Source organism: Mercurialis annua, linkage group LG2, assembly GCF_937616625.2.
Source record: "Mercurialis annua linkage group LG2, ddMerAnnu1.2, whole genome shotgun sequence".
NCBI lineage: Eukaryota > Viridiplantae > Streptophyta > Magnoliopsida > Malpighiales > Euphorbiaceae > Mercurialis > Mercurialis annua.
Window position 1 is genome coordinate 57,916,771 of NC_065571.1, and position 15,084 is coordinate 57,931,854.

The following is a 15,084-nucleotide window of genomic DNA, read 5'->3' on the forward strand; positions in this document are numbered from 1 at the left end:
CCTAAAAAATAATATTAAATCAATAAAATTAGTTCAAATGCTATATGTGCGGGACAATATTTTCAAATTATGAAATCAACTTCTCCTACAAACTCCAAAAATTTCTCTCTCCAGATAATTGAAAAAAAAAATTAATAGTAAAATCAATGACCAAAGATAAAGACGGAGAAGTCGATCACATTATTGAAATAAAATTGACTACTATGGCTACTCAAATTGCTATTTATAATAACAACAAAATCCAATATGGTATTATAAAAGAAGCTAAAAGGTAGAGTAATAATTGAACATTACAATGAACACGAGAATTTCCACTTTATTGAAGATCTAGTGGTGCTATCCGAAGATTTAAATGAATAGCCATCGCTGTTAAAAACAACCGAAATTCAATAAAAATTTGCACATAGCTTTTGGTCTTTGACATCAAAAAAAATTGTAATAACGAAACGGACATGTGAAAATTTGGTCCTAGCCAGTGGAACAAGAAAAACATGGAGACAAACTAAAAGTATAGAGGTTTCTTCTAATACTTAATTACCTCTGTGACATGCATTGCATTGCATATATATAATTCATATTAATATTCTTATCTGGGAAAAAAGCATTCTTGATTAGGAAAAAAATCAAAAGAAGGAAGAATGTTTTGCTATGTACTCTGTCCAGTTGCATGTACAGTAATTAACAATTAGTTATGGATAGAAACAGCGACGGATGCAGATTTTTCTTTTAGGGGGGTCCAAATTAAAAATATATAATATACATCCAGACAAAAAATATAAATTAATAATAATTTATTTTTTAAAATCGATGAAAATAGCTTCATTATTAATTTTTTAAACCACATTTTTTATAATGTAAGTAAATAAATAGTCATATAATAGTGTTCCACTACGATAAACATTTAGTTGTTCTAACAATATCTTAATTTAACCATTTTAATAGTCTTATTGTTTTGTTAAAAATTCGGTTCAAAAAGATTGAAATGTATTTCTAGTTTTTAGAGAAAAATTGAACTGAAAGAACTGTCGATTTTAGACGACCTAGTTAAACAAGCCTGTCTCATTTGGTTTTTAAAGTAGTAGTTAAATGTTGTATTTTAAAAATCGGACATGACCATATCGACCATTTCAGTTATTAAAATACTAGTAAAAAATAATGTTTTAAAATTTAGATCAACAATCGATTTAATCAATAAATAGAGAACGGATACTAGTTTGGAAATTTGAATTTTATATTTTATATATTTTTAAACATTTAAATTAGAAAAATATTGATGTTTATATCAATTATGTAGATTAAATTTTATTAAAATTAGTTTTATATTTAAAAAAAATACTTCAATTTAAATTAAAATAGTTAAAATAATGTATATTACCGTGTGTGTGTACACATAATGAATTTCAAAAAACTACTAAGGTGTTATTTAGTATTAGTAAAAATAAAAAAAATAACAATTAAAATTATTTAAAACTATTTATCATCTTTTATTTAATTATTTAGTATATTGGTCTATGTATTAAAAATAGATTACAGTTCACATAACTAAATTAAAAGATGTTATGAAACTGGTGATCTTAAAATGTACTCCACACATGTCCGTTTAACTTTTCATATGTGGAAGAGTTTATAGTTTATAACCTATAAAGAGATTACTACTATATAGTAGTAGTAAAGAAAAAATTCAAGTCCAGGGGGGGGTCTAATGTCCCCCTTGGCCCGTGTGTCCGTCCGTCACTTGATAGAAATTATGACAATTAGTTTCGCATTACGTGCTATGCACGTGGCTCGTAACGTAACTCGTCAATGAACATATTAGTAAATTTATTATAATTATATCAATTTTTTTATTTATAATTAATATTAAATTAGTTAAGAATTTTGTAAAAGTAAATATAATATATTCGGTTATTAAATTTTTTTCCATACTGAATTTATTCTTTTTTTGGTTTTATAATAACCATAATTAAATAATTAACTTAATTTTATTGATAATATCTTTAAAAATAATAAGATAGAAATTTAAATAATATTATATTGACCAAATGCAGTATTTTAATTTTGTAGTTCAATCAAACTAAAAGATAGGTATTCCTACTAATTTGGAGACAATTTAGTTATTTTTTACATACAAAAAACTAAATTGGAGATAATTTAGCTACCTATTATAATTAGGACTTTAATTATAATAATGATTAATTAAATAACTAATTAGTTAATGACTATAAAACCTTTATATAGTGGCGAACTGAAAGGATTATTCGGTAAATTTGCCTGTCCCCCCCCTCCGTGCTTTTATATATAGTATAGATGTAACTGAGTCGCCAGTTAAATTGTTAATAATTTTTACATAAAAAATGATAATACGTCCATATTTGAAAATTTTATTTATCTAGTTTATCGTTTAATTTTTTTTATTTTTATAGACCTTTAATTGTATTTATAAATTTTATCCATCAAATTTGTTTTCAAGTTTGATAATGTAATCCGTTCACCCACTTATCGAATTAGATGGACATTTAAATTTAATCCGACGTCACGAAAATTTTGATAAACGCTCTTCTATAAAAAAAGACCTATAAATTTAAAATAAAGTTGACATAAAGATTGAAGATAATTTTTTAAAAGAAACCACATAAATAGTTTTTAAAAGAAAATAAACCCAAAAATGAGTTTGGGTATTTGATATAAAGGTTAAAACCATGGATAAAAAAAATATTTTCCATAAATTATACTCCCTCCGTTCAAATAGAGTTGTCCACCGTATTTTTATCACACAGTTTAAGAAAAACAATTATTGTTTATAAATTTTGTGAAATTTTTCTTACTTTTCTTATAATACCCCTATTTAATATAAGATCCACTTGCAATTTAATTTTAATTTATACTCATTAATGAATTTTTAATAGGGGTAATATAGAAAAATCGAGTGTAATTAAAAGTTAGTTATTTTTTTGAAAGTGACAAGAATTTTGAAACAAAAATATTTCTTAAAATAGACAACTCTATTGGGCCGAGGGAGTATATATTTTTCTACTGCTAAAAATAACAATCCATACCCGGAAAAAGGCAACCTTGATTTAAAAAATTAAAAGAAATAAGAAATTGTGCCATGTACTTTGTCCAGTTGCATGTACTGTTAATCAATAGTTAATATAAAATTATATGGATCATTAAGCTAATCCAAAAAGGAAGAGATAAACCTAGCAGGAAAAAACCCTAGAGAAAAGAAGTTGAATATAAAAATATACAGAAGAGATAGAAAGTTAGAGAGAGAAAGAAAGGAGAGGGTGAAGTGTTAGACTTTGTGTCCTCATAAAGTATCACATCACCCACTATTTCATACCTATAAATCTTGGTCCTTCTATTTTCCAAAATTCTCAACAATCTCAACACAAACCACCTTAAATTTTCTTGAGAGTTGAAGAAACATTACAGAGAAGAAGAACAAGATGGGCAGAGCTCCTTGTTGTGATAAAGCAAATGTGAAAAAAGGACCATGGTCACCTGAAGAAGATGCTAAACTCAAAGCTTTTATTGAACAATCTGGTACTGGTGGTAACTGGATCGCTCTTCCTCAAAAAATTGGTATAAAAAATATATGTTTTGTTTATTTTATTGTTCATTTTATTTCTGCTATTTATCTTTTTGTGTGTTCAATTGTTTGGGTTTTAATGTTCAGGGCTGAAGAGATGTGGAAAAAGTTGCAGATTGAGATGGTTGAATTACTTGAGACCTAACATCAAACATGGTGGATTCTCTGAGGAAGAAGACAATATCATCTGCAGCCTCTATATTAGTATTGGCAGCAGGTTTTTATTCTAACCCTAACCCATACTTTCATGTGCAACTTAACCTCAACTGCTTGTCTTTTTTCTTTGTCCATGAATATTTTTTATGCATAACATGTCATCTTTAATTAACCCATGTTGCGCGAAAACAAAAATACTGAAACGAAAAACTGTAAAACCATATATTTCATGAAAGTTGGTTGTAGAAATAAAGTTTCGGAGTTTTAGAAATGTAAGACTCGACAAATTTCTATCGATATAGTCTTTCTCTTACTTTATTTCTAGTTTTTTGTTCTTTTGTTTCTTGTTTCATATTTCTTGGATATTCCAAAGGCATGTGATTAACTCAAATTTAAACCTACTTTCTCAGGTGGTCAATAATTGCAGCTCAATTACCAGGAAGAACAGATAATGATATTAAGAACTACTGGAACACAAGGTTGAAGAAGAAGCTACTCGGAAGACGAAAACAAGCGAATAACATGCATCGGCTATCGGATACTACTCAATCGGATTCGAATCGTGTTGAAGATACTTCTTCGTCTTCGATTTCCTTAAGCAACTCAGCTCTTGAAAGGCTTCAGCTTCATATGCAACTTCAAACCCTTCAAAACCCATTTACTAACTTATGCAACAATCCTACACTATGGCCTAAGTTGCATCCTCTTCAGGAAAAACTTCTCCTTCAATCTATGGCTGAAACATCTAATTCTCTTATGCAACAATTTATGCCTAATACTCAACAATTATCACTTCTTGATCATCACAATTACCCGAAAGTCGATAATCCTACAGTGAATGGTACTGTAGTGAATTCAAATAGCTTAGTTCCATTCAACAATTGTGGCAATAAAGCGACGGACTCAAATATGGGAGTCAGCCTGCAATCTGATGCAGCAATTCAGCCTGTTTTGACATTCCAGGCCGAGCTTGAGGATTATCTGAGTAACAAAATATGTGGGTATGTGGGACAAGAAGATCAGATTACTGAGTTTGATTGTTTTAAGGAAATGAATAATAGTTCAAAGGACAGCTTAATGTGGTGGTCTAATGTGTATGAGACAAAGTCAGGATCATCTAATTCTTGGGATTCGAGTTCTGGTCTTCAGTCTGAAGGGATGTTTCAGGATTATGAATATAATTTGTAATTAGAGGAGATTGGGAAAAAGAAAGGAATTAGAGAATGGGCTTCAGCTACTTAATTATTTAATTGTGATGGTGAAGAAAATGAGGAAGAGAAGTTGACAATATGGTAGCAAACGGTTTTATGTAAATTTGTGTGAATAATAACGTTAATGTCCTTCTCAGAGAAGCATGTGTTCTAAAAATTAATACTGAGTGTATTATTTTCTAGTTAAATCTGCCTTTGCTATTTAAAATTTTAGAAAATATAATCAATAAGATCAGATTTCATTCATCAAGGTCTGATAAATTAAGAAGTTTATAATTGTAGATATCATGATGCAGGTGTGGATGCGGAATTGAATTTTTTGGAGAAAATTGATCGCAAAGTGGTATAGTGACAATTTCGTAATTCTCCCAAAATTTGAGACATGTGATTTGGACAATTTTTGAACCTGGTTCCATTAGAAATGATCCAACGATTGATAAAAATGAATTTGGCCTTTTTTTTTCAGAAATAACCAAGATTCCATCTTGATTTATAAATATATGGTCCATGATTTTAACTTCCTGAACTACGATACACGCGTATGATTTTTTTTTTTTCTTTTGATTACAAAGAAAGGCCAAGGCCAGGGAAATCAATTAGCTCTACACATCCTAGGGATAGAAACACCAGCTATATCATCTAATAAGAGACGATTAACATTACTCGGCATGTCTTCGAAAATAGACAGCCCTAAGTTAAGGGTAAAACCATGATTAGCCAACCAATCCGCACAACGGTTGCCTTCTCTATAAGAGTGACGAATCTCTACGCTACAATTTCTGCTAATAATCTCTCTAATGGAATTGAAGAGATAGGTACTGGCATTGGTATGGGTAATATTCTGCGTAAGCGCATCCACAGCAAGTTTGCTATCCATCTCGAGAATGATGTTTCTGAAACCTCTGTTCCACGCTATCTCCAAACCGTCGAGGGCACCCCATAATTCTGCTTGTAAAACCGAGCACCTTCCAATGTTTCTGCTGAAGCCGAAAACCCAGTCCCCATCTTTATTACGAGCTAAGCCACCAGAAGAAGCGTTGTAAAAAGGGTTCCGAACGGCGCCGTCAGTGTTAAGCTTGATCCAGTTAGCTGGGGGAGGAGACCAACCGATCAGGCAAGGCTTCTTGAGAGCAAAGGCAGGAGTCGAGAGATGAATGAACTTCTCAGCTTGGGTTGTATAGTTTGCCATAGATGTAATCATCTGGATGATGTCAAAAGAGCTGCGATTCTCTTCTTTGAAAATACGATTGTTGCGCTGGTTCCATAAACACCAACAAGTGATGCCGAAGATAACGTTCCATTTGGGCTCTTGTGAGTTATTCTGATCCTGAACCTGCAGATTATTAAACAACCAGTCATTGAATTGGAAATTATGGAATGAATGATAGCGCACATCATTAAGATTTTTCCACACTTCCCTTGCAAAAATGCAGTTTCTGAGTACATGATCAATATCTTCAATAACAGCTCCGCACAAAGCGCAAGAGGTATCGTCAGTCATGTGGCGTCTACCTCGCTCTTGGTTCGTGAGCAATTTATTTTTAGCAGTAAGCCACAAAAAGTTGCGAATCCGATGGGTTCCTGGCCATTTCCAGATAAGCTTCCAGATTTTATCTTCCTCTGGCCAATTATGGCTGTCCTGTAAAGAGTAAGCCGACTTAACCGTGAAGAGACCTGAGCTAGTAAGACCCCAGTAAGGTTGGTCAGCATCGTGATCAGAATTGGGCGCAATAAGAGCAGCTAAATGCAGCAACACCTCATTCTGCAGAATATTAGAGAGATCATTCCAATTCCAAGTGTTGTTCACAATGTAATCTTTAACTTTAAGCTGAAGAATATGATCAGGAAGGTTAGTAAAAGCACGAAGTTTCAACGGGCCAAAGTCGCCAAGCCAGTTGTCCTCCCAAAATTTGACTGTCTCGCCATTTCCTACAGACCAGTGGACACCAAGGAGCATAACATCCCAAATATGAGCAAGACTGCGCCAAAGAGTGGAACTAGAGCCGCCGACTTTATAAGAGTTACCATTACGAGACCAGCCGTATTTGCTGCGGAGAACTTGGACCCAGAGAAGTTCTGGCTTAGTAATCACCGAGAACCCTATCTTCATGGTGAAAGCTTTGTTCTGAAGATTCAAATCACGTAATCCACTTCCACCATTACCGCAAGGAGTACACATATCCTTCCATTTAACTAAGCTGGTTTTGCGATTCTCATCAGTAGATCCCCAAATGAAATTGCGAACACACCGGTTAATTTGATCGCAAAGACTCTTAGGCAAAGAGGTCGACTGCATAGTGTAACCAGGAGTAGCCATTAAAACAGATTTGGCCAACGTGATGCGACCCGCCATGGAGAGCAACTTAGCATTCCATCCTGAGAGTTTAACCTTGATTTTCTCAAGAATGTAAGCGTAGGTGTCCTTAGTAACTCGAGAGTGAAGTAAGGGAACTCCAAGATACTTTCCAAGATCAGTTGACCTTTGAAAACCCAAGAGGGAGCTGATGTTAACCGAATCTTGGTAATTGACGTTGCTAGAGAAAAAATTTTGGTCTTGTTCAAATTAATTTTAAGACCGGAGCTGTCCGAAAATTCCTCGAGAATCGCCTTGATATTACTTCCTTGAGCCTTGTTAGCTTTTCCGAAAAGCACCAAGTCATCTGCGAAAAAAAGATGAGATAGCTTAGGACCAGTTTTATTTAATTTGATAGGATTCCACTCACCTTGTCTAATAGAAAGATCGATACGATGTGACAGCCGCTCCATACATAAAACGAAGATGTAAGGGGATAAAGGATCCCCCTGACGAATGCCTCGGGACGGTTTAAAATCTTGAGAAGTGCAGCCGTTCCAAATAATATTCATGTGCGTGGAGGAAACACAATGCATGATAATCGTGATAAGATTACTCGGAAGACCCGCATCGAGAAGAGTATCCTTAATAAAATTCCAATTAAGACGGTCGTAAGCCTTTTCAAGATCCACTTTAATAGCGAACCACCCCTCTTTTCCTTTTTTGTTCCTCATAGAATGAATGACTTCTTGGGCAATAATGATGTTGTCGGTAATGTTCCGTCCAGCGATAAAACTGGCTTGGGTGGGATTAACAATGTGCGGCATAATAGGCTTAAGTCTGTTTGTGATAATTTTGGATAAAATGTTGTAAATCACCGAACACAGACTTATGGGTCTAAAATCCTTGATAGAAGCAGGTTTAGCATTCTTAGGAATAAGAGATAACAAGGTTCTGTTGATACTTGAGTCCATATAACCATTTTTGAAGGCACTCAAGATCAAACAACAAACAGATTTTCCCACGACCGCCCACTGGTTCTGATAGAAAGCCGCTGGAATTCCGTCGGGTCCCGGGGCTTTCCAAGGTTGAATCTGCGAAAGGGCATGGAAACACTCTTCGTTCTTTATCTCGCTAGAAAGAGCAGATCTCATCTCATCAGAAAGCGCAGGAAAGCAGCCTCGAAGACGAAAAACAGGCCTAGAAATGATATCTTCAGTGTACAAATCGATAAAGTATGAAACAGCCATGTTCCGGAGCAGGTCCTCATTATCACACCAATTACCATTGGAATCCTTAAGCAAGACGATGCGATTTTTTCTCCTTCTAGTGATGGTTTTAGCATGAAAGTACGCCGTGTTCCTATCACCAAGCATAATCCAGTTACTTCTCGACTTTTGAAGCCATAATGACTCTTCTCGCAAGAGGATTTTGTCAAGATCTTTTTTAAGTTCAATCTCCAGATTTTGAAGAAAGTTAGAGTGACGAACTTCTAAAGTCTTTTGAATGCCATTGATTCTAGCAAGCAGGTCCCTTTTTTGTTTGAAGATGTTGCCGAAAACATCCTTATTCCACCTGCAAATATTATCAACAAAATGGCTAATATTGGTCGCAAAAGGATCCTCATTGTTCCAACAACTATTGACAACCGCATGGAAATCTTTGTGCGTAATCCACGGAGCCAGGAATCTGAACGGCTTAGGAGAGTTGGAATCCAAGATAGGGTTGGTAAGCTTAACGAGAATGGGCCTGTGGTCGGAAGCAATCCTAGGAAGATGATGGATAATAGCCTCAGGGTAATGACGGAGCCAATTTTCGTTACAAACACCTCTGTCAAGCCGCTGAAAAAGGGAGCCTCTTCTCCAAGTGAAGCCCGGACCCACAAAACCAAGTTGAGAAAGGTTATTAGAGTCCATGAAATTGGAGAAAAGAGGACAGCTTGTATTCCTATGATGCGAACCACCTTTCCTGTCAGAGGCAAAAAGAATAGCGTTAAAATCCCCTGCAAGAAGCCAAGGCAAATCGTTACCTATATTGAGAGAAGAGAGATCTCTCCAGAGAGATTTTTGCTTCGTCTGATTGGGGCTGCCATAAACAGCAGAAAACAGAAAGGTCTCAGCTCTGTTAATCAAGGAAATAGAGGCGTGAATAAATTGTTGGTGATTGAGAATAATAGACACTTGGATATTGGCATTCCAAAGCAACCAAATACCCCCAGAGAAGCCCTGAGCTTCAACCCGATGAGAAAAATCAAAACGGGTGCGTTTAATAACCTTATCAGCCTTATCACCTGCAATTTTTGGCTCAATGATAACAAAAAGGGAGGGATTATAACAGTCCTTAAAGGAATTTAAAGTACGAATAAAATTAGAACTAGCTGCCCCTTGGCAGTTCCAAATGAAAATGTTATAATTCATAAAATAAATAGAGGGAAGAAATACGCAAACCGTCCCTTAAACATTTCTGTCAAGGTCTGCAGCAGAACTGTTGTCTGCATGGGGATCATTTCCTTTGATACTAGCAGGGGCGCTAGTAATAATCTCAGTTCTCGTAGTAGGGATGCCCATCTCCAAGATCAACTTCTTCACGGGAGAGCTTTGGAGATTTGATGAGTCTTTTTTCTTACGGGTTTTGATGCTATTTTTGGAGTTCTTATTCATTTTAACGCTCCAAAGACTCTGGGATTTACCTCTCTCTTTAGATGGAGTCTTTTCTTTTAGTGAGAGAGATTTAAGATGCAAGCGATTCTGTTCTTTAACAGGGTCAGAAAAAGTGACCGCCGAATGTTTCTTAGGGTCCAAGATGGTAGAGACCATGGTAATTGAAGGATCAGAATTGCTTGGCAAATTGCTAGTATGAGAACTTGAGGCAGCATTTTGGTTTGAATTTTCTGCATGATGGTGCATGGCGTTGATGTTCATATGGGCTGGATTGGTAGTAGTTTGCATGGGCTTAGGGATAACACGATCAGTTGAATTGATCTTGGTAGGTAAAATGGGTTTTTTATCTTTGACATATAAGGGAAGAGAAGGGGAATCAACATTCTTCCTATTTATGGGGTCAAGGGGAATATCAACAGAGGTGATCATGGGTATAATATCCTTTCCATGTTGCTGATGTAGAACTTGGTTACCTTCTTCAGAATTGGCAAGGGAATCAAATCGTGACCCAGAAGATATTTGTCCGTTAATCCCAGTATTGTTGGCCTGATTTCCGACTTTCCTTCTGCGGTTAGAAACCTGCATCCAAGGACCGAATCGTTCGTCTTCAGCTGCCTTTGCCGGAATGTTGTTCTGGCCGGATTTGATAGGTTGTTGATTGATTACCTGCATGGGTTCTTCAGTTTTGAAAGGGCAGTAGCTTTCACGATGCCCATAGCGACCACAGTCAAAGCAAATGATAGGGAGACCTTCATATTCAATCCTTTGGGCACGACCATCAATAACAATTTTGGATATCAATGGCTTAGTTAAATCCAGGTTGATGGCAATACGCGCAAATTTCCCCCTCTCCTTAGCTTCAGTGTTGTAATCTATTCGGATAACGCTGCCGATAGTGGCAGCAATAGCTTTAAGAACGTTGTTGTGGTAGTATTGGTACGGAAGACCAGGAAACCTAACCCAGGCTGTAACTGAAGTAGCGGTGGTATTATCAGCCGAGAAGGACGGGTCCCAAGGCTGAACAGTAAGATAGTGGCCAAAGATGACCCAAGGGCCTCCGGAGAGAGCATTTATGTAGTCATTTTCTGAGTAAAATCTGACAAGAAAAAAGTTGTTATCAAGATCTACAAGACTGGGATAACTTTTTGGTTTCCAGAGTTTCATTAGCCTGCTGAACAGAGTTCTATAACCAATAGTTTTCCCCAAAAGTCGAATGATAACGCAACATTTCATGTTAAGAGCAATAAGGTTATGAATTCTATCAGAAAAATCTATCGTTGGAACTCCTTTAGCAACTCCAATATCAACATCATTTTCTGTTATATCAAAACAGTTATAATCAATCTCTTGATCTGTGGATAACCCTTTGTCATTGCTTAGAAGCTTTTCTTTAAAGTACATAGTCTTGGGGCTAGCTCCTTCCGCATCTGTTTTGTCGCTTGATATTTCAACTTCCATCTCTGTGTTTTCATCGGAATTACTCTGAGAACACTCTTCTCTATTTTTCACTTTTTTAGTCGATCTATTCATGCCATTCAAAGATGGAGGGTCTGAAGAAGGAGGGAGAGATGAATCTTTCATAGAGTTTTCTTCCATTCAAAGAGAATCAGCCTTTTCAAAAAAAATAAGGAAACTTCTTGAAGCACATTAATTGATCGATACACGCGTATGATTATTACATTTAAATCAATTCTTTCTTTCTTTCTCCATCTCCATCTTCCTTCTTTGTTCTACTTATTGTCGGCTTAGTTTGTTCACCTAGATTACCACATCAGCTATGATTTTAAGTTTTTTTGTCTAAAATGAACAGATCCGTCGGTATGATGTTCCACCTTCGTCTCGTCGCCAAAGTCATTTTCTCCGTTTGTTGTTACCATCGAAACCATTATCTCCATTCGTTATTGTTGTTGTCGTTTTTCTAATTTAATTTCAAATTTAAAATCATTTCTCATCTTCTTCTTCTTTTATTATTATTATTAAAATCTATAGTTTTTTTGTATATTATTTTAATATAACAATAATTTTTTATCATTAAATCTGAATAAAGATTATTTAAAAAAAATATAAGATTATTTTTCATGTTATATAAAATAATTTTGTGATTTGATGAAATAAAATTATGTTATTTCAACGTTTTTACTGTATTTGGTTGTATTTCTGTATTTTTTTATTCTATAGTACGATTTATTAATGATGGTTGATTGCAGAATTATTGTAATGTTACAATATTGTTGATTTTATGTTGATATCGTGTTGATAATCAATTGATCTTTGTTTGATTTTAACATTAACAAATAAGATAATATTATCTGTGAAATAAATTAAAAAAATAAAAATAAACTGAGACTAGATAATGATATATTAGTATTAGAAAAGAAGACAAATAATAATTTTAAATTATTATAATATTATTGTGCAGGTATTGTGTTAATTTTCGGTTGATATTTTGTTGATTTTAATAATGATGAAGAAGACAATAATGATATTGAATTATTTTAATGTTTCAGTGTTGATCTTGTATTGATATTATGCTAATATTTGGTAAGTTTTAACATTAACGAACAAGACCATATTATACGTGAAATAAAATAAAAAAATAAAAAATAAATTGAAATAATGTTAAAAAAATAAAAATTAATGTAAAAAAATTAAAATTAAAATTAGTTAATTTATTACATGTTGTTAATTTTGTGTTGATTTTATGTAGATTTTAAAATTGATGAAAAACGTGAAAAAAATCAAAACAAGTCAAGTGCAGAAATATACTAGTAAAAAAATAAAAAAAAAATGTTGAAAATTAAATGTTAATGGAAAAAATAAACTTTCTAGAGAATTAATATAAAAAATTAGTATGAAATACAAAGACTTCAAAGTGATAGCAAAAATGATATACAAAGACTTCAAAATAGATTTTTAAAGATCAATTTTACGCTCGCAAATTAGCATTTTTTTTCTTGTGATGATAGTATTTTCTTTTTAGCTCATATTAGGATTTGTTTTATTTCTTTCATATTTATATGTCCGTTTGAGACATTAAAAAGAGTTTTTTCAAATGTTTTGAGACAGTTTTATTTATTTTTTAATTTTCAGTATTCAATCGAATCTACGAATATTTTGAAAGTCTAATTCCTAGCATTCATATAAATTAGGCTTAACCCATCATCGGGTCTCAGCACTTTAAGGTTTTTGCACATAAGGTTTCTGCACTAATATACCTCATCTTAAATCCCTGTATTTTCACTTCCATCAATCTGAGATTCCTTTGTTAAGGCGAGTGTCGATGCCGTTAAACTCTCTTTCCTTTCCATAAGTATAACCCGTTCTCAAATTCATGTATTTTTTTAAAGTTTAGGTCCATACACTTTGCATATAAATATGTATTAATTTTTAGTTAAATCAAATTAACATTAAAGATACAATATTAAAACTTATATTTTAAGGCTATAAATTTGAAGTATTTAAATAATAACGTCAAAATTTATATCTTTTAATTATTATTTTATTAAATATTTACATTATGCTTATTAAATATTTAAATTATTATTATTTAATTTTAAAATGTAATTAATTAATTAATTTAGGGAGTTATAAATTTCGAACAAAAAAACCATAAATTTTGACAGAGAAAATTAAAAAATTTAGAGAGAACATTCATAATTTTTAGAGAGACAAAATACATAAAGTTTAAGGATGTACAATTAAAAAAATAAATTTTTTAAACAAATCAAAGAAAACAAATTTTAAAGAGAATTTTTTTTTATTTTAAAGAAACAAATATAGAGAGAAAATCTATTAATTTTAGAGATATAAAATTTTAAAAGGAAAACAATTATACATTTTAGAGATTAATTTTAAGCTATTCAAAAAAATAATATAGTTCTAATTGATAATATATTTTAAAATTATGTAAAATTTTAGAAAAATAACATATAAAAATACAATATATATTTATAAAAGGATATTTTTGATAAAATAAAGTATCTAATTAAATTTAAAATTATAAAACACTTAATTTCTGATGGAGTCTGCCTTCTGAGCCGGTGAGTAAGACCTGCAAAACAGGGTAGAAGCTAACCGGACGGTGGTTGTCCGATTAACTCTCCGATGCTAAAGTTAGTTAAGAGCTTTGAGCAGCGTTTTGTGTATATGGATGTAATTGTGATTCTAGGCATATCTCGTGCTCCTTTTATAGTAGTCGAATATACCTTGTAAAGTCATAGTAGGTAAGTGAATCCTACTTTGTAGGGATTCAGCAATATAATAGGGATTCTCCTGATTTGTCGAGATCTACCTTAATCTGATAAGAGTCCTATTTAGGAACGTCTTCTTAAATAGTCTTATCTTCCTAAGGCAGAGCTTATCCTTCCATATTTGGTGTTTGTGTCCGAATAGAAAAATACTTCCATTCTTGGTTGTCTACCCGAATCCCGGACCTAATGCGCTTTGGGCGGATCATGTGGAATTCGGTCTTTATTGGCATATCACCGAATCTCAGGGGATTCGGTATCTGTTGGTATATCACCGAATCTCAGGGGATTCGGTGTCTCCTTCATATCTTCAGACCTTCGTGGGGAGTCCGGTATCACCTGAGAGCGGATCCTCTGTGACTCGGCTCCATTCTATTTACTGTAGGATTCGGTATCCATCATTAGCCCCCCCGCAAGTGAGCTGAAGTAATTGGTATTCATGCCTTAGTAGATTATAGCTCTTTTGGAGCTGAGTCTTTTTATATCACGGGCGAGTCGTTTTGTATTCCGGGCGAGCCGTTTCATATATTTGTGGGTAACGTTTCTTCTCTGGTAAGATTCTTTGTGTTGCCACGTGTCGCCTATCAGCGAAGGGTTATAACTGGATGAAGGATAAGCGTCTCCATGCGCCATTTGTTGGTCCTCTTTTGTAATTATAGGATCTCGTCTTTTCAACTTCCTTGCCTTACGCTATATAAGTGTTCATCTTTCTTCTTCTTCCATTTTTGCTTTCTTTCTGCAACTGTTATTCTCATAATAGAAAATTTCTCTTCAAGCTTTGTGTGGGTTCCTTCTCTGCCTTCAAGATTCCTCGCTTTCGAGTTGCTCCCTATCTTTCTTTTGATCCTGCATATTTGCTTGCGAGGTATTTACCCTTTCGTTAATTTGATTTCTTGTTTTGGGTAATTCTTTTGCAGTTTTAATT

The 15,084-nt window shown here is 33.7% G+C and overlaps 1 protein-coding gene across 1 annotated transcript; it reads left to right on the forward strand.

The window, feature by feature from the left end:
• Positions 1–3,232: 3,232 nt before the first annotated feature.
• On the forward strand, positions 3,233–5,147 carry LOC126667321 (transcription factor MYB36). Its single transcript, XM_050360282.2, has 3 exons — positions 3,233–3,585; positions 3,680–3,809; positions 4,159–5,147. The coding sequence occupies exons 1-3, from the start codon at positions 3,450–3,452 to the stop codon at positions 4,934–4,936; spliced, it is 1,044 nt and encodes a 347-aa protein (XP_050216239.1). The 5' UTR covers positions 3,233–3,449; the 3' UTR covers positions 4,937–5,147.
• The last annotated feature ends 9,937 nt before the right edge of the window (positions 5,148–15,084 follow it).